At 39.1% G+C, this 22,074-nt stretch overlaps 3 protein-coding genes across 5 annotated transcripts in view; all 3 read left to right on the forward strand.

Annotated features, from left to right (window-relative positions):
- The window catches only part of LOC109478497, a 9,528-nt gene extending 521 nt beyond the window's left edge, over nt 1-9,007 (forward strand). The window contains exons 1-8 of one of the 2 annotated variants that reach the window (XM_019780071.1): nt 1,364-1,412; nt 2,358-2,521; nt 4,134-4,274; nt 4,615-5,513; nt 5,953-6,102; nt 6,268-6,361; nt 7,693-7,806; nt 8,018-9,007. In XM_019780071.1, the coding sequence (XP_019635630.1) occupies nt 2,362-2,521; nt 4,134-4,274; nt 4,615-5,513; nt 5,953-6,102; nt 6,268-6,361; nt 7,693-7,806; nt 8,018-8,256 (1,797 nt within the window). In that variant the 5' untranslated portion in view covers nt 1,364-1,412; nt 2,358-2,361 and the 3' untranslated portion in view covers nt 8,257-9,007. Of the gene's footprint in view, nt 1-1,363; nt 1,413-2,357; nt 2,522-4,133; nt 4,275-4,614; nt 5,514-5,952; nt 6,103-6,267; nt 6,362-7,692; nt 7,807-8,017 lie in introns of those variants that run through there. The other variant, XM_019780070.1, reaches the window with a different exon arrangement.
- Nucleotides 9,008-10,114: 1,107 nt separating this feature from the next.
- Nucleotides 10,115-20,781, forward strand: LOC109478498 (oxysterols receptor LXR-alpha-like). Of its 2 annotated transcripts, none has more exons than XM_019780072.1 (8): nt 10,115-10,235; nt 16,455-16,622; nt 17,006-17,146; nt 17,418-18,316; nt 18,755-18,904; nt 19,058-19,151; nt 19,453-19,566; nt 19,777-20,781. In XM_019780072.1, exons 2-8 carry the CDS (start codon nt 16,463-16,465, stop codon nt 20,013-20,015), a joined length of 1,797 nt encoding a protein of 598 aa, XP_019635631.1. In that variant the 5' UTR covers nt 10,115-10,235; nt 16,455-16,462; the 3' UTR covers nt 20,016-20,781. The 2 variants fall into 2 exon arrangements, with proteins under 2 accessions (XP_019635631.1, XP_019635632.1); XM_019780073.1 differs by lacking the exon at nt 10,115-10,235 and adding an exon at nt 15,332-15,445.
- Nucleotides 11,357-13,383, forward strand: LOC109478504 (bile acid receptor-like). The gene is made up of 3 exons (XM_019780086.1): nt 11,357-11,508; nt 12,166-12,279; nt 12,491-13,383. Coding segments are annotated over exons 1-3 (354 nt in total). The 5' UTR covers nt 11,357-11,507; the 3' UTR covers nt 12,730-13,383.
- Nucleotides 20,782-22,074: the final 1,293 nt, after the last annotated feature.

Raw genomic sequence — 22,074 nt, forward strand, 5'->3', positions numbered from 1 at the left:
TCACCATTGTAATGTGTATATTTGCTTTGTAAGGTATCATATCATAGCAAAATGATTTTCAAGAAACTCTGTAGGAAACTGAAGGAAATCTTATGAAAAAATTGTCAATTTTGTTTCCTTTGAAGAAGATCAGAGAATTCTGCCAAATATCACACCCATCATTACAACAGTTGTTGATGTATATATGTAATATTCATAGAAATTACAGTTTTTCTATGTAGAAGTATTTTTGTTGAGTTCACATGTGATGGCAAGACATACATGCACAGAAATGATACAACTATCACTTCATACTGGTCTTAATGCTACCATATGTCAGTTTGTATGAAAATAAAATATAAATGTTGGTAAATATATTGTGTTTGTACCGGTATTTTATATCTCCAAATATTTTCTAGAACATGCTTTTTAGAATTATCTGTATGTTAGGAATCCTTGAAATTGAGATTTTGTCACCTGCCCCAGGGCAGAGCAACTTTCAGAGGTCATTCATTGTTAGAGGTCCAATGGGAATTGGCCAAACCAAGATGAACCTCCTTGGCCAAACCAGTGTCAACTGTCTAAACAAAAGCAGGAGTAAGCAGGATCTGTATAGAAATCATAGAAGTCTAGCTGGTTTCTCAGGTACTCCAGTGGAAATTTTAGTTTCGATATCTTGTGTTCTGGACATGGTATGGTCAGGATTCTTGGGTAGTAAACGATAGTTCTTGTGGTAGGACAGGAGACAAGTTTGCAGCTTGTTCTGGAAGTGCAGAGGTTTTTAATCTTCCAAAGAGGGAACTGGAGAAAATGCATGCTTTTGGGTGTGCAACTTTATAGTTAGGTATAGACTTAGGGTCTAAGACTAAGCTTAAGGGGCTGGGCCCGGTAGGAATTGATTACGAATTACGCCAAATTTTCGCTGCCGATTACGAATTACGTTAAACTCTCAGAGCTGACTATGAATTACGTTAAATCATGAGGATTCCAGACTGTCTAAAACACAGCAACTAGTAGTTCTACGTCAAAACTATTGCCTTTGTTACAGTTTAACTTGTGAAAATTCATTGAAGCAAATTTGGATCGGCAGGAATACAAACACACACACCCACAAATAAACTAGAAAATGACAATGAAAACATAACCTTGTCAATAAGCGTGTCTTTGGCCCAAGCACAGCGACTTCAGTATCAGCTATAAGTTATGCAAATTAGGGCATACGTGACAAAGACTGTTGGACGAAGGAATGAAATCGTTGAACTCTAGTTGCAACTTTGTTCACATTACAAATCACGTTACCTACAAGAACCAATCAGCCTTTATCCCGTGACCTCTGGGCACGCCCTAGAAAGCGCCTGCGTGAAAGGAGTCGATGTTTGTTTGGATCTATGAGCGCCAGGCACGACTTGGAGGCCAGATAGTCTGTAATAAAGGTGAGTCCAACCTCCTTGTGATTTTCTACCTCCATGGTATAACGGCTGTATCGTTAACGTTATTTAACGTTACCGGTTGGTGACGTGAGTGGGCATTCCTAGGCTATTGCACATGGCTGTTCTTCCTTTATACTTAGCTTGTTGTCCAGATGTAACAGTTAACGTTACATGAAGGTTTCGCTGAGACATACTTTAACACTTCTGGTTGTAAACGAACGCGTGGTCACAGGTGCTATCGTTATAACTTTTTGACGATGGTGAAAAAAAATCCCAAATCTACTTTTAATAACGTTATCAAACCCCATACCATAATTTATCCTCCGTGTAAAATTCATTGCCAATATCTTATGGAATATTTCCAACATTTGTTTAGTCTTATGGTCAATTATGAAGTCAAGAATTAATTTAGGAAATACAGAAGGGTATTTTCGTAACGCATCGTGCATGAAAATTGTGGCCTGATGTCGAGTAAATTCATATCATATGAATTTACTTGACATCAGGCCACGATTTTCATATTTTTTATCAATTGATTTTAGACGTTCAGAGGTTCAATATGTAACGTTAACATGAACATTGTACTCGGATAGCTAACGTCTTCTTACGATCTTTGGTATCAACTACGGTATTGGTTCCTATACGATGTCCTTGTACATGGTTGGAGTGGTGTTGTTTACGACTTGGTCCAACTGAAGACAGGTAAGGTTGTCTCCACACACCTCCCCACTCCTGTGTACATAAGGTCATGATGGAGGTCAATGACCTTACGGCTAATTAATAAAAAGGTTTGTACCAGCTTTGGGGTGTAAAAGGTGACCTGTATGTGGTTTCACTTGATGCTAATTAATTGATGCCTGCATCAGAATGCATGGAAAATGTATTTTTGGGGTGTCACCTTGAGACCAACATAAGGTATTTTTTGTTTGTTTGTTTCCTGACACTCAGCAACATGAGTCAAGTGTCAGTTTTGGATGTGTTTGAAGACATGCCAGCCCAGGACAGCACATCTTTCCCTGACCCTGTTGGAGCTGAAGGGGGAGACTGTGTGGTGTGTGGAGACAAGGGGTCTGGCTTTCACTATGGTGTGTACAGCTGTGGGGGATGTAAAGGTAGGATGTCTTCACATAAGTGATGCATACCGGTTCACTGGACTTGGATCCGGACTTGTAAGAATGTTTAGGTTCAAGTCCAAAAAAACCTAAAAGTCAAGAACCGAGTCCAGACTTATTACCATAAAAGACCATTTCACGTACCCCTTTTCTTTCCAAACCACCTAAAACCTTCCGTAGATTGTAAAATCTTTGCTGCAAAACGAAGAAAACATTGCCATAGGGCATCGTCAAGTACCGGCCTCCATGTTATGTGGCCAAAGTTTCACCCAGACAACATTGCAAGGTTTCCAACATGCAATTTTGTATATGCCATGGGTTTAGGTCCGGACTTAAACCTCTGGACTTGAGTCCGGACCTGAACCTAAAATTGGGTTTAGGTATGCATCACTACTTCACATTAAATTTTAAATTCTCTCAAGATAATCCACTGCTATTATTGTACCCACTTGTTACCTTTGCCAACAATTATGCAAATTAGGAGCTAATTTGCATAATTAATAAGGGAATTCTATAGATCTGCTTCGTTTGATAATGGGACTATGAAACACTTGTGACGTAATTGAGAATGAGAAAAACATCTGAGGATATAGATTATGTAAATGAGGACCTAATTTGCATAATTAAGGCCATGTTGATTTGATTACATGGATGACCTCTGCGCGCGCATAAACTTTTGGCTGTTTCCCAAAAAAGTTTTCAGCCATACAGTAAATCGTACAAAACAGGTGCAAAAGGAGCAAATATATACCGTAAGTTGCAAAATGACGTAGAATGCCAAAATTAAACGAATAAGACGAAAATGTAAAGAAATTAATTCGAAGAGTAGATTATTCGCCATACCATACTCTGTGTCCTTTGTTCAACCTTCATGACCACATAGATTTCATAATGAAAGCTAACTTTTTTTTTGCAGAACTTTTTTTTTATTTGCACGCGCATCAGTTTTGGGGTTCCCAGAGGATGTCATCCATATAATCAAATCAACATATGGCCTAATAATATAATAATTTTATAGTTGAAGCTGCTGGGAACTTAATTCATACTTGCAGCATTTGAAAGTTAAGTGAAGGTGAACACCAATAAACATACTTTATTTAAATCATGATCTCATTTGCATAATTTATGAGGAAGTGCTTGAATAGCGTTTTTGATAAGGCTGTCATTGGGTGGAGAATATGATCAACTGATATAATCCATGCAAATTATTTGTGAAATCAATGATTAAAATTGTATAAGGGTTAACATCATGGTATAACGAAGGTATGAGATCGTGGAACTCTTGTTACATGTAACATAAGACCACAGTGATTTGACTTCATTTAGTTGTCTTGTGAATAATTGTGTTGAGCTGGAAGTGGATGTCACATTTATGATGTTGCAATAATGTTACTTTTATCATACATTAATGATATTACCAGTCAGTGCTAGTCTTGAAACAGTACTGTACACTCACATTACAGTACTGAAGGTTTGCCAGCAGGACCTTTAACATGTACCTTTATTGCTGTCCTCTACCCCAACAGCTACTCATTCATACTATAACTTCAAATCTGAGGTAATTTGCAGGTAATATTTCATGCTTCACAGTCATGTTCTGTTTCACCTCTAGGGTTCTTCAGGAGAACTGTGACAAAGGGTTACGTTAAGGCATGCAAGTCAGGGAGTAAGTGTAACATGGACATGTACACCAGGAGGAAGTGTCCTGAATGTCGTCTCCGTTCATGCAGGGCTGCTGGCATGAGATCAGAGTGTAAGACATTTTCTTGTACATTGTATGCATTTACACTAAACATTTTTCTTGAACAGAGTGCCTATAAGGTAGGCAATTTACTTTGAACACTAGCTTTTTACATTACTGTATTCAACTTTGCTAATTTCTGATATAGAAATACTACACACACACACACACACACACACACACACACACACACATATATATATACATGTGTATATTAAAGCACTCAGCAAACTGCAAGCACTTGTGTGTTTGTGTGTGTTTTTCCAGATTTGTGGTGAGCATAACTTAGAAGGCCTGGATGGATTGCAGCAAAGTGTCAGTACTTTAACATTCATGATGCATATTTTTGCAGGTCTTCTTACCCAGGCTCAGTGCAGGTCAAAGTTCCTTTATCGCAAAAAATCTGAAACACCAAAATCAGACCATCCCATTTCATCACCCAATCAGGAAGTGCCTGTTCAGCCACCACCCAATCAGAGCACTGGGACAGATGTGCAGCAGCAACAGAACCTAGTCAGCGACATTTCCAACCAATCAGAGACCTGTAGTTTGGGAGAAGTATCAGTTCCATCTACCAGTAGCACTCAGCCTTTTGAGACTGTGCCTGAACCAGTCTCTTTCTCACAACTCAATGACAGCAATGGCACCAACTTGGTCGATGAAATCATTTCCTCATTTATGGATTTTGGCTCTGAGAACCCGGTGTTAACTCGAACTGACTCAACAGGAAGTGATGACATGCTTTCTTTCTTAGCTCTCCTTGCAAACGAGACACAGTCAATTGATGAGAATGACCTTGACCCAAGCATAGGGTTGTTTGATGAAGTCCCTGCAACTACACCAATCCAGAGCAACAGCTCCATCGAGCATGCTGAAAACCTTCTCTCCCTTCAGAGAGGTGAAGCAAACTTGCAAGCGACTGTTTCTGCATCAACCAATGGGCAAGCATCAGAGGAGAACTCTGAATCGTCCACAAGTGATACGCCTACAGAAAGTGTCAATCAAGCTACCAACCCTTGTGATCTAAAAACAAACCTTCAGCTTTCCCAAAAACATCAGTCAGCTGATGAAGATAAGGCAACTAAGGAGCACACATGCAGCTTATTTAGACCAGGGAAGATACAAAAATTTGTGAGGCCAGATGCTGTTCAAAATCTTTCCCCAGAGTATCAAGCAATAGTTTCAGAAATTGCTACCTTTCGGAAGAGTTGGTGTGAAAAGCATCACAAGACACTGTGCGTACTAATTAAGGTACGTTTGCAGCTGTTCTACATGATGACATGATGCTATCAAGGATATACTCAGATTTATATTCAGGTTGTCGTAATATTGATCAGATTCAGTAAGGAAATTTTCAAATCTCAAGGACAGTCTGTTACATTTAGTTGCACAAGTTTAAGTGACCACCTCTACCTAAGAACCACCTGGCCAACGTGATCCCTTTTTAGTTTTCCCATTGACACACAAGCGATAAGAATCTTATCTCTTGTCAACTGAATGGTCTTTTTAACAGTTTTGACTGTATTTGTTAACTTGCCAGATACATCTATATGGGAACATTTTACATATCTGTTCAAAACCTCAACCTTTTTAGTGCCACAAACAGCAGAGAATATTACATGGTGTGGCAAACACATCTTCGACAATATGTAATACTACTAATACCGGTAATTTTTTTCATATTGTATAGGGAAGTATTCAAGATAATAGCAAAAAAGAAAGGCAGGCTCGTTTTGTTGCTTACATGGGTTCAGTGATGGAGAAGATGGTTGAGTTCATCAGGACTGTTGTTCATTGCTTTCAAGATCTCTGCATTGAGGACCAGATTGCAGTTGTGAAGGTAATGTTACTACATTGTAGTTAAATAATTATTCATTTGTCCATTAAGTAATTTCCATGCACACGTTTTTCCATTGTACAAACATCCATTTGTATTTAGGTTCAGCCATTTATTGACTTTTGGATAAACAAGTCTGCTAACATTTTGTGTTACTTTTTATCTAAGGCATCCTTTTTCGACTGCTGCATGATAAAGGTTCCTATCCTCTTGGCAAACTTCAATGGTGGTGTTCATGTCTTGAAACGCATCTTACAGGCAGGCAAGTCAAGCTTTCAAAAAAGTCATTGCAATACTGTGATCAAAAACTGATGATGGTGGGCTACATTATGAATGAATGAATGTTTATTTACGTGTCATTGCGACCATACGTCGCCCAGCCCATATGGGCTTATAAGACACTGACAATTATAAAATCATAACAATTCAAAAGGTACAGAGAGTCAGAATTAGATATAGCATAAATTATAACATATCATAATATATAAGTAAATAAATACAGGAAATTAAGTAGTACTGGTCATAATACAGAAATCAAATCAAATGTAACATAGATAATAGTTAACAATAACAGATAACAATAATAATTTAGGTTCAACCAAAATTTATAATGCATAAAAGTAACAAGAGGTAACTGTAACATGACTGGTGCATACACAGAATCAACTTAACAAAAAAGTGAACAAGTAAACGTAACAAGGAAAGAGGAGAACCAAACTGAAAATGACAGTAAGATGAAATAAGATCAACCTGAGTTTACGTTTTTTTTCAGGCCTGCTGTAAGTATGTCGCCGTTTCAAACACTTCCTCTGTAAATAACCATTTCAGTTTTGATTCATCCCTATCCCAGATAAGATCAGGTACATCTTTCCTTGTACATGTTATCAAAGAGTGCCTGACATAAGCTGTCATAAAACGGACAATAAAACATAAAGTGAGCCTCATTTTCTACTTCTTGTAAATCACACAGCAGACATAGTCTGTCCTTTTCTGGAATGCCCCGATATCTTCCCGTTTCAATACACAAAGGTAATATTCCAGATCTAAACTGGGCACAAAGAGATCTTTGTGATCTTGTAAGGGGTAAAGTAACATATTTTTCTGGAGAGAATGTGTCTTTGATTAACACGTAAGTCCTCAATTTTGGTTTAGACCATAATTCAGAGGCCCAGTATTGTTCATATTGAGAGAACATCACATCCTTGACGAGTCTAGTATCACCTCTGAGCCTATTTAAGAAGACATGTTAATGTTCGGAGTCACAAAATATTTCAAATAAATCTGTACTCCAGGGGCCTTTGTTACGTAGGTCCCATCTGAAAACCTTCTTAGTGATCCTGTCTTCATGCATATTCATTATGTGCTACATGTAAATATCAGAAAGACTGAGCTTAGTAACTTTCTGTAGCATTTACTGGCACCAGTCCTTAACTTCATAATTATTAAGAGACAGATACGTGGCTTAGTACATGTACTAGTATTTGATAAGTGAAAAAGTTGTTCTTAAGAATTTGCATAGTTCAGATGATGATGCATAGTTTAAAACAGAACTTTGTTGTAGTGTCTGTTATGTGTCATTTTTTTAAATCACAGTGCACACTGAAGTGTTCAACGCCACCCTGATGAAGTGGTATGAAGGGATGCTGGACCTGAAAATAGACATGACTACACTGGACCTCCTGCAGTGTGTGATAGTTGTTTCTCCTGGTAAGTACAAATTGAATGTAACAATTCTAAAAGAGTATGAAATGTTCATGTTTTATCATTACATCAACAAAAGTATTCAAATCTTGAAAGTATTTTGTTGACATTCTGCATACTGAAAGAAATGAAGTAGAAATGAGCAGATAAATCAAGTAAAAATGAATGAAGTTGTATACTTTCTTTTTAAAAAGTGTGACTTATCTTAATTTTGAAGATCGGCCAAATATCAAAGGGCGTGACACACTGGAACAGTCGTATGCACAGTACATCGAGTGTCTGCGTGCTTACTGCAAAGTCGCCTACCCAGAGAGCCACTTGATGTTTCACCGCCTGCTGAGTAAGCTGACGGAAGTTCGCACCATTGGCACAGCCTTTGGGAGAAGCATCAGCTCCGAGTGTGAGTCCATCATCAGAGAGCATCCCCTGGTTTCTGAGATTTGGAACCGCGACTGATGTAAGGGATTACAAGTGTTGAATTGAGCGGTCCTCTCAGCCTCAGATTTAATCCTATCTCAGGAAATCCTTGCTTAGCTCCTGGCATGATTTGACCTAATTTCATTATCTGTATCGTAATAGATATGCCAATTTTATCTCTCAAGATGACAACATGACCATAATGTACCTTGTAACAAGATTTTTTTCAAATACAAAATGTAATGGAATGACTACTAAAAAAAGACCTTTCCCTGTATTTGGGTTGGCTGGGGCAAATCTTTAAGTTGATGGAAAGATTGTGACTTTGCTGTATTTCTATTGAAGCTTTGGAACTATTCCTGTAAATTTGCATTAGATGCGGCATTTGCCTGGAATGATTAAATCCGTGTAACCTTAAAATCAGCATGTTTGATTAGCAAAATACAATTTCTATTGGGATTGCCACTTGTACAAAGTTTAACAGACTTCTCAACTTTTGAAGTTGAATACAATATGGAGCATAAGATTTTACACAGTAGTCAGCACTACGTACTGATAATCTGATTGAATTTTGAATTTATGAAAGTTTACTGTTAGCTCTTGTGTTTTGAGGGGCTATCTTGAGTATTCATAGAAATTACAGTTATTCTATGTAGAAGTATTTTTGTTTAGTTCACATGTGATGGCAAGACATACATGCACAGAAATGATACAACTATCACTTCATACTGGTCGTAATGCTACCATATGTCAGTTTGTGTGAAAATGAAATATAAATGTTGGTCAATGACTGTTGTGTTTTTTATTCATTGCAGATGTACCTGTATTTTATATCACTGAATATTTTCTAGAACATGTTTTCTAGAATATTTTGTATGGTTAGGAATCCTTGAAATTGTTAATCATCAGTCGTCACCTGCCCCAGTGCAGAGCAACTTTCAAAGGTAATTGGTTGGAGAAATTTTTAGAGGTCCAATGGGAGATGGCCAAACCAGTGCCAACTTCTGGTTTGGATATCTCGTGTTCTGCATGGACATTCTATGGTCTCATTATTGGGTAGTAACGTAGATAGTTCTTGTGGTTGGACAGGAGACAAGTTTGCAACCCCTAGCAGCCTGTTGTTGGAGTGCAGGGGCTTTTAATCTCCCAAGGAAGAAACTGGAGGAAATGCATGATTTTGGATGTGAACTTTATAGTTAGGTAGGTTAGAGATGTGAACTATGAAATGCAAATTATGCAAAATAGGACACCTGCCAAGAGAAGGCCCATGCAAACTCTTACCACACACCAAATATAAATAAAACCAATTCATCCAGCCATTCCTGACTTATCTGGTTGAGATCTTGTTACAGAGGCTGGCCAAACTATAACTCAGTTAACCTCCATTGTTCATGTTTACAGAAGGGTTGAGCTATTAAACCACTATTTCAGGCTACCTTTTTCGGCCCCAAGGGTTAATGTATGGGGGTGTGGCCCCTAAAGGTTTTCCACCTGTTTAGTTCTCACTTAATCAAGAGAATGTACAGCTGTCCTCCGTTAACAGCAAAGGTAACGTTAACGTTAACTACTATTTCATAAGGGAGCGTGTAAGACTAAGGGGCTGGGTCAGGTAGGTTAAACTTGTGAAAATTTAGCAAATTTGGACCAGCAAACACACCCACACAAATACACTAAAAAAAGGACACTGAAAACATAACTTTCTAGTCAATAAGCGTGTCTTTGGCCCAGGCAGGGACACTAAGCCACTTCAATATCAGATATACGAGACAAAGACTGTTGGACGAAGGAATGAAATCGTAGAACTCAAGTTGCAACTCAAGTTGCAAGTTTACAATTACAAATCACGTAACCTACAAGAACCAATCAGCCTTTACCCCGTGCGTGACTACGGCCCAGGCATGACCTCTGGGCACATCGGGAAAAGCGGCTGATGTTTGGATCTATGAGCGCCAGGCACGGTGTGCTGCGTCTGACTCCGAGGTTTTTTTTAGTGTCAAGAAGGCCAGATAGTCTCTAAGGTGAGTTAAAGCTCCTTGGTATAACGCCCCTAACGTTAGAGGGAGGGACACAGCTATTTCCTTAGCCAGTTTGGCTAGCTGGGCTGACTCATATGATAATTTAACATTTGTAAACAAACGCGCGGTGCCATAACGTTATATAAACTTGGTGATGGTGAAAAAAAAATCTAAATCTACTTAACACTAGTTATACTCCATAACATGATTTTTCACCAGTCTACAACATTGCAGTCAAATGCCAATATGATATTACATTTAGTTACGTTGCCATTTTAAGATATATTTTGAACATATTTGTTTAGTGTGATTGAAAATTCTTTTGATCAATTATGGATTCAATTTTGAAATGTTGCTGGCACTACAGACAAAAGATATTCGCTACATGTAACGTTATAATGTTGAAATCCAAACCTAGTACGTTACGTATCGTGCATGAAAATTCTGGAATGAATGAATGAACGTAATTGCTCGACAATCGTATATGGTACAATGTGTGGCAGTAATACAGCTGTGTATAATACTATTTCACTAACGGCGTGGCTATATACACTCCCGGAGTGTATATAAAAGACAAATAGATTTTATATACACTCCGAAATACTGGCCTCCTTGGTAGGCCCAAAACCTGGGTTTTTGTGAGTGTTTGAGGATTCAGGGGCACCAAGTTTAAACCTCGGTCTTGAAGTTTATCTTAGTGGATGATGAAAATCAGAAAACAACACGGAAATCCCCACCGAAGTTCGGTCGAGCGAAGAGCGGACCGCCCCGCCCCGCTTGCGCGGGGCCCGGGACCCTCCGCTCCCGGCGGCGAGACCGGTCGCGCGCCCCTGGCGTCCTCGCTACCTGGTTGATCCTGCCAGTAGTCATATGCTTGTCTCAAAGATTAAGCCATGCACGTGCAAGTTTAAACTGTCTCAGTGAAACTGCGAATGGCTCATTAAATCAGTTATGGTTCCTTTGATCGTCACATCCTACATGGATAACTGTGGTAATTCTAGAGCTAATACATGCGGAAGAAGCGCCGACCTCACGGTCTGGCGTGCATTTATCAGACCAAGACCAANTGACAGTAAGACGAATAAGATCAACCTGAGTTTACGTTTTTTTCTAGGCCTGCTGTAAGTATGTCGCCGTTTCAAACACTTCCTCTGTAAATAACCATTTCAGTTTTGATTCATCCCTATCCCAGATAAGATCAGGTACATCTTTCCTTGTACATCTTATCAAAGAGTGCCTGACGTAAGCTGTCATAAAACGGACAATAAAACATAAAGTGAGCCTCATTTCTACTCTTGTAAATCACACAGCAGACATAGTCTGTCCTTTTCTGGAATGCCCCGATATCTTCCCGTTTCAATACACAAAGGTAATGTTCCAGATCTAAACTGGGCACAAAGAGATCTTTGTGATCTTATAAGGGGTAAAGTAACATATTTTTCTGGAGAGAATGTGTCTTTGATTAACACATAAGTCCTCAATTTTGGTTTAGACCATAATTCAGAGGCCCAGTTTTGTTCATATTGAGAGAACATCACATCCTTGATGAGTCTAGTATCACCTCTGAGCCTATTTAAGAAGACATGTTAATGTTCGGAGTCACAAAATATTTCAAATAAATCTGTACTCCAGGGGCCTTTGTTACGTAGGTCCCATCTGAAAACCTTCTTAGTGATCCTGTCTTCATGCATATTCATTATGTGCTACATGTAAATATCAGAAAGGCTGAGCTTAGTAACTTTCTGTAGCATTTACTGGCACCAGTCCTTAACTTCATAATTATTAGGAGACAGATACGTGGCTTAGTACATGTACTAGTATTTGATAAGTGAAAAAGTTGTTCTTAAGAATTTGCATAGTTCAGATGATGATGCATAGTTTAAAACAGAAGTTTGTTGTAGTGTCTGTTATGTGTCATTTTTTTAAATCACAGTGCACACTGAAGTGTTCAACGCCACCCTGATGAAGTGGTATGAAGGGATGCTGGACCTGAAAATAGACATGACTACACTGGACCTCCTGCAGTGTGTGATAGTTGTTTCTCCTGGTAAGTACAAATTGAATGTAACAATTCTAAAAGAGTATGAAATGTTCATGTTTTATCATTACATCAACAAAAGTATTTAAATCTTGATAGTATTTTGTTGACATTCTGCATACTGAAAGAAATGAAGTAGAAATAAGCAGATAAATCAAGTAAGAATGAATGAAGTTGTATACTTTCTTTTTAAAAAGTGCAACTTATCTTAATTTTGAAGATCGGCCAAATATCAAAGGGCGTGACACACTGGAACAGTCGTATGCACAGTACATCGAGTGTCTGCGTGCTTACTGCAAAGTCGCCTACCCAGAGAGCCACTTGATGTTTCACCGCCTGCTGAGTAAGCTGACGGAAGTTCGCACCATTGGCACAGCCTTTGGGAGAAGCATCAGCTCCGAGTGTGAGTCCATCATCAGAGAGCATCCCCTGGTTTCTGAGATTTGGAACCACGACTGATGTAAGGGATTACAAGTGTTGAATTGAGCGGTCCTCTCAGCCTCAGATTTAATCCTATCTCAGGAAATCCTTGCTTAGCTCCTGGCATGATTTGACCTAATTTCATTATCTGTATCGTAATAGATATGCCAATTTTATCTCTCAAGATGACAACATGACCATAATGTACCTTGTAACAAGATTTTTTTCAAATACAAAATGTAATGGAATGACTACTAAAAAAAGACCTTTCCCTGTATTTGAGTTGGCTGGGGCAAATCTTTAAGTTGATGGAAAGATTGTGACTTTGCTGTATTTCTATTGAAGCTTTGGAACTATTCCTGTAAATTTGCATTAGATGCTGCATTTGCCTGGAATGATTAAATCCGTGTAACCTTAAAATCAGCATGCTTGATTAGCAAAATACTACTTCTATTGGGATTGCCACTTGTACAAAGTTTAACAGACTTCTCAACTTTCGAAGTTGAATACAATATGGAGCATAAGATTTTACACAGTAGTCAGCGCTACGTACTGATAATCTGATTGAATTTAGACTTTATGAAAGTTTACTGTTAGCTCTTGTGTTTTGAGGGGCTATCTTGAGTATTCATAGAAATTACAGTTTTTCTATGTAGAAGTATTTTTGTTTGGTTCACATGTGATGGCAAGACATACATGGCGATTGGGAAACTTCCATGTATCAGTGCAGGACTTACTTCTGGTCTATACGTCATTTGTCAGACCTGTGGTTGAATACTGTGTTCCTGTATGGAATCCTGGACTCACGTGCAAACAGATCACAAGATTGGAGCATGTTCAGAAGAGAGCTCTGCGCACAATCCTTAAAGGACAATACAGCTCCTACGACGCAGCCCTGCAGTTGACAGGACTCAAGTCATTGAAGGACAGAAGAGAGGACCTATGTCTTAAATTTGCTACAAAACTGAACCCTGATCTCCTACCTCCTAAGGTGGGTGAACTCTCAGGAAGACACACAAGGAACTCTGAAAAGCTAAAAGCTACTAAGTACAGAACCAACAGATATAAGAACTCACCAGTACCATACCTGGTTCGCATATTGAACAATTCCTCCAAATAATGTGTATCATATTTCTAGGGTGGTTAGTCTGTCCTCTAGTCTCAGTTATTTTGTATATTTTTGTGTAAGTACTTAATATATGTTTGTAACTGTTAGTTTTAATGTTAAAATTGTATCTGTTGTTTTTAAGTATGTCAATGTATAATGATATGGATTTTATTGAGTAACTAGTAATTTTAGTGTGTTATGCCAGACATGTCAAAAATCAAAATTGTACAGCAAGACACAATTTAGCTGATGGCTACAAGGTTTTGTTTTTATAAATAAACCATTTGATTGATTGATTGATTGATACATGCACAGAAATGATACAACTATCACTTCATACTGGTCGTAATGCTACCATATGTCAGTTTGTGTGAAAATGAAATATAAATGTTGTGTTTTTTATTCATTGCAGATGTACCTGTATTTTATATCACTGAATATTTTCTAATGTTTTCTAGAATATTTTGTATGGTTCGGAATCCTTGAAATTGTTAATCATCAGTCGTCACCTGCCCCAGTGCAGAGCAACGTTCAAAGGTAACTGGTTGGAGAAATTTTTAGAGGTCCAATGGGAGATGGCCAAACCAGTGCCAACTGTCTAAACAAAAGCAGGATCTGCACAGAAGTCTGGTTTCTCAGGTATTGCAGTGGAACTTCTGGTTTGGATATCTCGTGTTCTGCATGGACATTCTATGGTCAGGATTCTTGGGTAGTAACGTAGATAGTTCTTGTGGTTTGACAGGAGACAAGTTTGCAACCCCTAGCAGCCTGTTGTTGGAGTGCAGGGGCTTTTATCTTCCAAGGAGGAAACTGGAGGAAATGCATGATTTTGGGTGTGAACTTTATAGTTAGGTAGGTTAGAGATGTGAACAATGAAATGCAAATTATGCAAAATAGGACACCTGCCAAGAGAAGGCCCATGCAAACTCTAACCACACACCAAATATAAAACCAATTCATCCAGCCATTCCTGACTTATCTTGTTGAGATCTTGTTACAGAGGCTGGCCAAACTATAACTCAGTTAACCTCCATTGTTCATGTTTACAGAAGGGTTGAGCTATTAAACCACTATGTCAGGCCACCTTCTTCGGCCCAAGGGGTAATGTATGGGGGTGTGGCCCCTAAAGGTTTTCCACTTGTTTAGTTCTCACTTAATCAAGAGAATGTACAGCTGTCCTCCGTTAACAGCAAAGGTAACGTTAACGTTAACTACTATTTCATAAGGGAGCGTGTAAGACTAAGGGGCTGGGTCAGGTAGGTTGAACTTGTGAAAATTTAGCAAATTTGGACCAGCAAACACACCCACACAAATACACTAGAAAATGACACTGAAAACATAACTTTCTTGTCAATAAGTGTGTCTTTGGCCCAGGCAGGGACACTAATATCAGATATACGAGACAAAGACTGTTGGACGAAGGAATGAAATCGTAGAACTCAAGTTGCAACTTTGTTTACAATTACAAATCACGTAACCTACAAGAACCAATCAGCCTTTACCCCGTGTGTGACTAGGGCCCAGGCATGACCTCTGGGCACATCGGGGGAAATCGGCTGATGTTTGGATCTATGAGCTCCAGGCACGGTGTGCTGCGTCTGACTCAGAAGTTTTTTTTAGCGTCAAGAAGGCCAGGTAGTCTCTAAGGTGAGTTAAAGCTCCTTGGTATAACGCCCTTAACGTTAGAGGGAGGGACCCAGCTATTTCCTTGGCCAGTTGTACATGAACGTTTGGCTAGCTGGGCTGACTCATATAATAATTTTTAACACTTGTAAACAAACGCGCGGTGCCATAACGTTATATAACCTTGGTGATGGTGAAAAAAAATCAAAATCTACTTAACGCTAGTTATCATACTCCATAACATGATTTTTCACCAGTCTACAACATTGCAGTCAGATGCCAATATGATATTACATTTAGTTACGTTGCCATCTTAAGATATATTTTGAACATATTTGTTTAGTGTGATTGAAAATTCTTTTGATCAATTATGGATTCAATTTTGAAATGTTGCTGGCACTACATACAAAAGATATTCGCTACATGTAACGTTATAATGTTGAAATCCAAACCTAGTACGTTACGTATCGTGCATGGAAATTCTGGAATGAATGAATGAACGTAATTGCTCGACAATCGTATATGGTACAATGTGTGGCAGTAATACAACTGTATAATACTACAAAACTAAACTACCTGAAATGATGTCGAGATTTTAGACGTTGTTTGTTTCATGAGGTTCAATATATGAACTTTGTACTTGGATACCAATCGTCTTCTTACAACCTTTCGTCCCTATACGGTGTCCTTGAACTTGGTTAGAGTGGTGTTGTTTACTACCTGGCCTGAAGGCAGGCAGTCTCCAAACACCTCCCACAACCACTACGTGCCCCACTACCACTGTGTACATAAGGTCACGATTGACGTCAATGACCATACGGTTAGCTTTGCACCAGGTGCGATATCACTGGTGTTACCAGTATGACGTGTGCTATTTTGGTGTGTGTGTGTGTGAAAAGGGTGACTTCAGTGTGGTTTCATTTGACGCTTATTGATGCCTCCATCAAAATACATGTATATGTATTGTTTTGGGGGTCACCATGAGACTGACATGAGGTAAATTTTTTGTTTCTTTTTACTTTCTTCCTGGCAGTCAGCAACATGAGTCAAGTGTCAGTTTTGGATGTGTTTGAAGACATGCCAGCCCAGGACAGCACATCTTTCCCTGACCCTGCTGGAGCTGAAGGGGGAGACTGTGTGGTGTGTGGAGACAAGGGCTCTGGCTTTCACTATGGTGTGTACAGCTGTGAGGGATGTAAAGGTAGGATGTCTTCACTTTACCTTTCTATTTTCTCCAGATAATGTGAGATCTTGAACTGCTCTTATTGTATCCACTTGTTACATTATTATAATATAACATAAGACCAGGGTGATTTCATTTAGTTGTCTTTTGAATGATTGTGTTACTTTTATTACAAATTAATGATATTACCAGTCAGTGCTAGTGGTGAAACAGTACCGTACAGACAAATTATACTACTAATGGCTTGTCAGCAGGAGCTTTAACTTGCGCCCAGCAATGTTGCAATCTTCTACCCAACAGCTACTCACTCATACTATAACTTCAAATATGTTTGTGGTGGATTAAGGAATTTGTAGGAAACATTTCATACTTCACTGAGTCAAGTTCTGTTCCACCTCTAGGGTTCTTCAGGAGAACTGTGACAAAGGGTTACGTTAAGGCATGCAAGTCAGGGAGTAAGTGTAACCTGGACATGCACACCAGGAGGAAGTGTCCTGAATGTCGCCTCCGCTCATGCAGGGCTGCCGGCATGAGATCCGACTGTAAGATATTTTCTTGTAATACTTGAAAAGATTTGCTTTAAGCAAGGCTTTAAGTTAGAGTCTTAGACAATTCACGAGTCAAAACACAAGCTTTTTACATTCTTCCTATATTCAACTTTACCATAAGCACCCAGCAAACTGCAAACACCGACTCTGTGTGTGTCTGTGTGTGTGTGTTTCTCCAGATATGTGGTGAGCATAACTAATAGAAGGCCTGGATGGATTGCAGCAAAGTGTCAGTACTTTAACATCATGCTGCATATTTTTGCAGGTCTTCTTACCCAGGCTCAGTGCATGTCAAAGTTCCTTTATCGCAAAAAATCTGAGGCACCAAAATCAGACCATCCCATTTCATCACCCAATCAGGACGTGTCCGTTCAGTCACCACCCAATCAGAGCACTGGGACAGATGTGCAGCAGCACAAGAACCTGGTCAGCGACATTTCCAACCAATCAGAGACCTGTAGTTTGGGAGAAGTTCCATCTAGTAGTAGCGCTCAACCTTTTGAGACTGTGCCTGAACCAGTCTCTTTCTCACAACTAATTGACAACAATGACACCAACTTGCTTGATGAAATCACGTCCTCGTTTATGGATCTCAGTTCTGAGAACCCGGCTGTGTTAACTCGAACTGACTCAACAGGAAGTGATGACATGCTTTCCTTCTTAGCTCTCCTTGCAAACGACACACAGTCAATTGATGAGAATGTCCTTGACCCAAGCATAGGGTTGTTTGATGAAGTCCATGCAACTACACCAATCCAGGGCAACAGCTCCATCGAGCATGCTGAAAACCTTCTCTCCCTTCAGAGAGGCAAAGCGAACTTGCAAGCGAATGATTCTGCATCTGCAACCAATGGGCAAGCATCAGAGGAGAACTCTGAATCGTCCACAAGTGATACACCTACAGAAAGTGTCAATCAAGCTACCAACCCTTGTGATCTAAAAACAAACCTTCAGCTTTCCCAAAAACATCAGTCAGCTGATGAAGATAAGGCAACTAAGGAGCACACATGCAGCTTATTTAGACCGGGGAAGATAAAAAGATTTGCGAGGCCAGATGCTGTTCAAAATCTTTCCCCAGAGTATCAAGCAATAGTTTCAGAAATTGCTACCTTTCGGAAGAGTTGGTGTGAAAAGCATCACAAGACACTGTGCGTACTAATTAAGGTACGTTTGCAGCTGTTCTACATGATGGCATGATACTATCAAGGATATACTCAGATTTATACTCAGGTTGTCGTAATATTGATCAGATTCAGTAAGGAAATTTTCAAATCTCAAGGACAGTCTGTTACATTTAGTTGCACAGGTTTAAGTGACCACCTCTACCTAAGAACCACCTGGCCAACGTGATCCCTTTTTAGTTTTCCCATTGAGACACAATCGATAAGAATCTTATCTGTTGTCACCTGAATGGTCTTCTTGAGCAGTTTTGACTGTATTTGTTAACTTGCCAGATACATCTATATCAGAACATTTTACATATCTGTTCAAAACCTCAACCTTTTTAGTGCCACAAACAGCAGAAAATATTACATGGTGTGGCAAACACATCTTCGACAATATGTAATACTACTAATACCGGAATTTTTTCACATTGTATAGGGATGCATTCAAGATAATAGCAAGAAAGAAAGGCAGGTTCGTTTTGTTGCTCACATGGGCGTAGTGGTGGAGAAGATGGTTGAGTTCATCAGGACTGTTGTTCATTGCTTTCAAGATCTCCGCATTGAGGACCAGATTGCAGTTGTGAAGGTAATGTTACTACATGTACATTGTAGTTAAGTAATTATTCATTTGTCATAAAATGGCCCAGAAAAGTAATTTCCATGCACACGTTTTTCCATTGTACAAACAACCATTTGGATAAACAAGTCTGCTAACATGTTGTGTTACTTTTTATCTAAGGCATCCTTTTTTGACTACTGCATGATAAAGGCTCCTATCCTCTTGGCAAACTTCAATGCTGGTGCTCATGTCTTGAAACGCATCTTACAGGCAGGTAAGTCAAGCTTTCAACATCAAACAAATCATTGCAATACTGTGAAAACTGATGATGGTGCTACATTATGTGCTACATGTAAATATCAGAAAGACTGAGCTTAGTAACTTTCTGCAGCGTTTACTGGCACCAGTCCTTAACTTTATAATTATTAAGAGACAGATACCTGGCTTAGTACATGTACTAGTATTTGATAAGTGAAAAAGTTGTTCTTAAGAATTTGCATAGTTCAGATGATGATGCATCATTTAAAACAGAAGTTTGTTGTAGTGTCTGTTATGTGTCATTTTTTAAATCACAGTGCACACTGAAGTGTTCAACGCCACCCTGATGAAGTGGTATGAAGGGATGCTGGACCTGAAAATAGACATGACTACACTGGACCTCCTGCAGTGTGTGATAGTTGTTTCTCCTGGTAAGTACAAATTGAATGTAACAATTCTAAAAGAGTATGAAATGTTCATGTTTTATCATTACATCAACAAAGTATTTAAATCTTGATAGTATTTTGTTGACATTCTGCATACTGAAAGAAATGAAGTAGAAATAAGCAGATAAATCAAGTAAGAATGAATGAAGTTGTATACTTTCTTTTTAAAAAGTACAACTTATCTTAATTTTGAAGATCGGCCAAATATCAAAGGGCGTGACACACTGGAACAGTCGTATGCACAGTACATCGAGTGTCTGCGTGCTTACTGCAAAGTCGCCTACCCAGAGAATCGCTTGATGTTTCACCGCCTGCTGAGTAAGCTGACGGAAGTTCGCACTATTGGCACAGCCTTTGGGAGGAGCATTAGCTCCGAGTGTGAGTCCATCATCAGAGAACATCCCCTGGTTTCTGAGATTTGGAACCACGACTGATGTAAGGGATTACAAGTGTTGAGAGAAATAGCGACAAGCTATGATGATGAGTGTTGAATTGAGGGGTCTTCTCTTAGCTCATGGCATGATTTGACCTACTTCCATTATCTGTATCATAATAGATATGCCAATTTTATCTAAGATGACAACATGACCATAATGTACCTCAGTTGCATTGTAAGAAGATTTTTTTCAAATAGAAAATGTAACGTTAATTGAATGACTACTAACTTAAAAAGACATTTCCATGTATTTGGGTTGGCTGGGGCAAATCTTTAAGTTGATGGAAAGATTGTGACTTTGCTGTATTTCCATTGAAGCTTTGGAACTATTCCTGTAAATTTGCATTAGATGCTGCATTTGCCTGGAATGATTGAATCTGTGTGACCTTGTAATCAACATGTTTGACTGGCAAAATACAAGAAAGATTTCTATTGAGATTGCCACTTGTACAAAGTTTAACAGACGTCTCAACTTTTGAACTTGAATGCAATATGGAGCATAAGATTTTACACAGTAGTCAGCACTGATAATCTGATTGAATTTTGAATTTATGAAAGTTTACTGTTAGCTCTTGTGTTTTGAGGGGCTATCTCGAATTACACTGAGTATTCATAGAAATTACAGCTTTTCTATGTAGAAGTATTTTTGTTTAGTTCACATGTGATGGCAAGACATACATGCACAGAAATGATCAACTATCATTTCATTCTGGTCTTAATGCTACCATATGTCAGTTTGTGTGAAAATGAAATATAAATGTTGGTCAATGACTCAATATGTTATGTTTTTTATTCATTGCAGATGTACCTGTATTTCATATCACTGAATATTTTCTAGAACATGTTTTCTAGAATATTTTGTATGGTTAGGAATCCTTGAAATTGTTAATCATCAGTCGTCACCTGCCCCAGTGCAGAGCAACTTTCAGAGGTAATTGGTTGGAGAAATTTTTAGAGGTCCAATGGGAGATGGCCAAACCAGTGCCAACTGTCTAAACAAAAGCAGGATCTGCACAGAAGCCTGGTTTCTCAGGTATTCCAGTGGAACTTCTGGTTTGGATATCTCGTGTTCTGCATGGACATTCTATGGTCAGGATTCTTGAGTATAAACATAGATAGTTCTCATGGTTGGACAGGAGACAAGATTGCAACCCCTAGCAGCCTGTTGTTGGAGTGCAGGGGCTTTTATCTTCCAAGGAGGAAACTGGAGGAAATGCATGATTTTGGGTGTGAACTTTATAGTTAGGTAGGTTAGAGATGTGAACAATGAAATGCAAATTATGCAAAATAGGACACCTGCCAAGAGAAGGCCCATGCAAACTCTAACCACACACAAATTATAAAACCAATTCATCCAGCCATTCCTGACTTATCTTGTTGAGATCTTGTTACAGAGGCTGGCCAAACTATAACTCAGTTAACCTCCATTGTTCATGTTTACAGAAGGGTTGAGCTATTAAACCACTATGTCAGGCCACCTTCTTCGGCCCAAGGGGTAATGTATGGGGGTGTGGCCCCTAAAGGTTTTCCACTTGTTTAGTTCTCACTTAATCAAGAGAATGTACAGCTGTCCTCCGTTAACAGCAAAGGTAACGTTAACGTTAACTACTATTTCATAAGGGAGCGTGTAAGACTAAGGGGCTGGGTCAGGTAGGTTGAACTTGTGAAAATTTAGCAAATTTGGACTAGCAAACACACCCACACAAATACACTAGAAAATGACACTGAAAACATAACTTTCTTGTCAATAAGTGTGTCTTTGGCCCAGGCAGGGACACTAAGCCACTTCAGTATCAGATATACGAGACAAAGACTGTTGGACGAAGGAATGAAATCGTAGAACTCTAGTTGCAACTTTGTTTACATTACACATCACGTTACCTACAAGAACCAATCAGCCTTTACCCCGTGCGTGACTGCAGCCCAGGCATGACCTCTGGGCACATCGGGGAAAGCTGCTGATGTTTGGATGTATGGGTGCCAGGCACGGTGTGCTGCGTCTGACTCAGAACTTTTTGAACGTCAAGAAGGCCAGATAGTCTCTAAAGTGAGTTTAA

This window comes from Branchiostoma belcheri, unplaced genomic scaffold (genome assembly GCF_001625305.1).
Source record: "Branchiostoma belcheri isolate BF01 breed outbred unplaced genomic scaffold, Haploidv18h27 scaffold44, whole genome shotgun sequence".
In the NCBI taxonomy this organism is placed as follows: domain Eukaryota; kingdom Metazoa; phylum Chordata; class Leptocardii; order Amphioxiformes; family Branchiostomatidae; genus Branchiostoma; species Branchiostoma belcheri.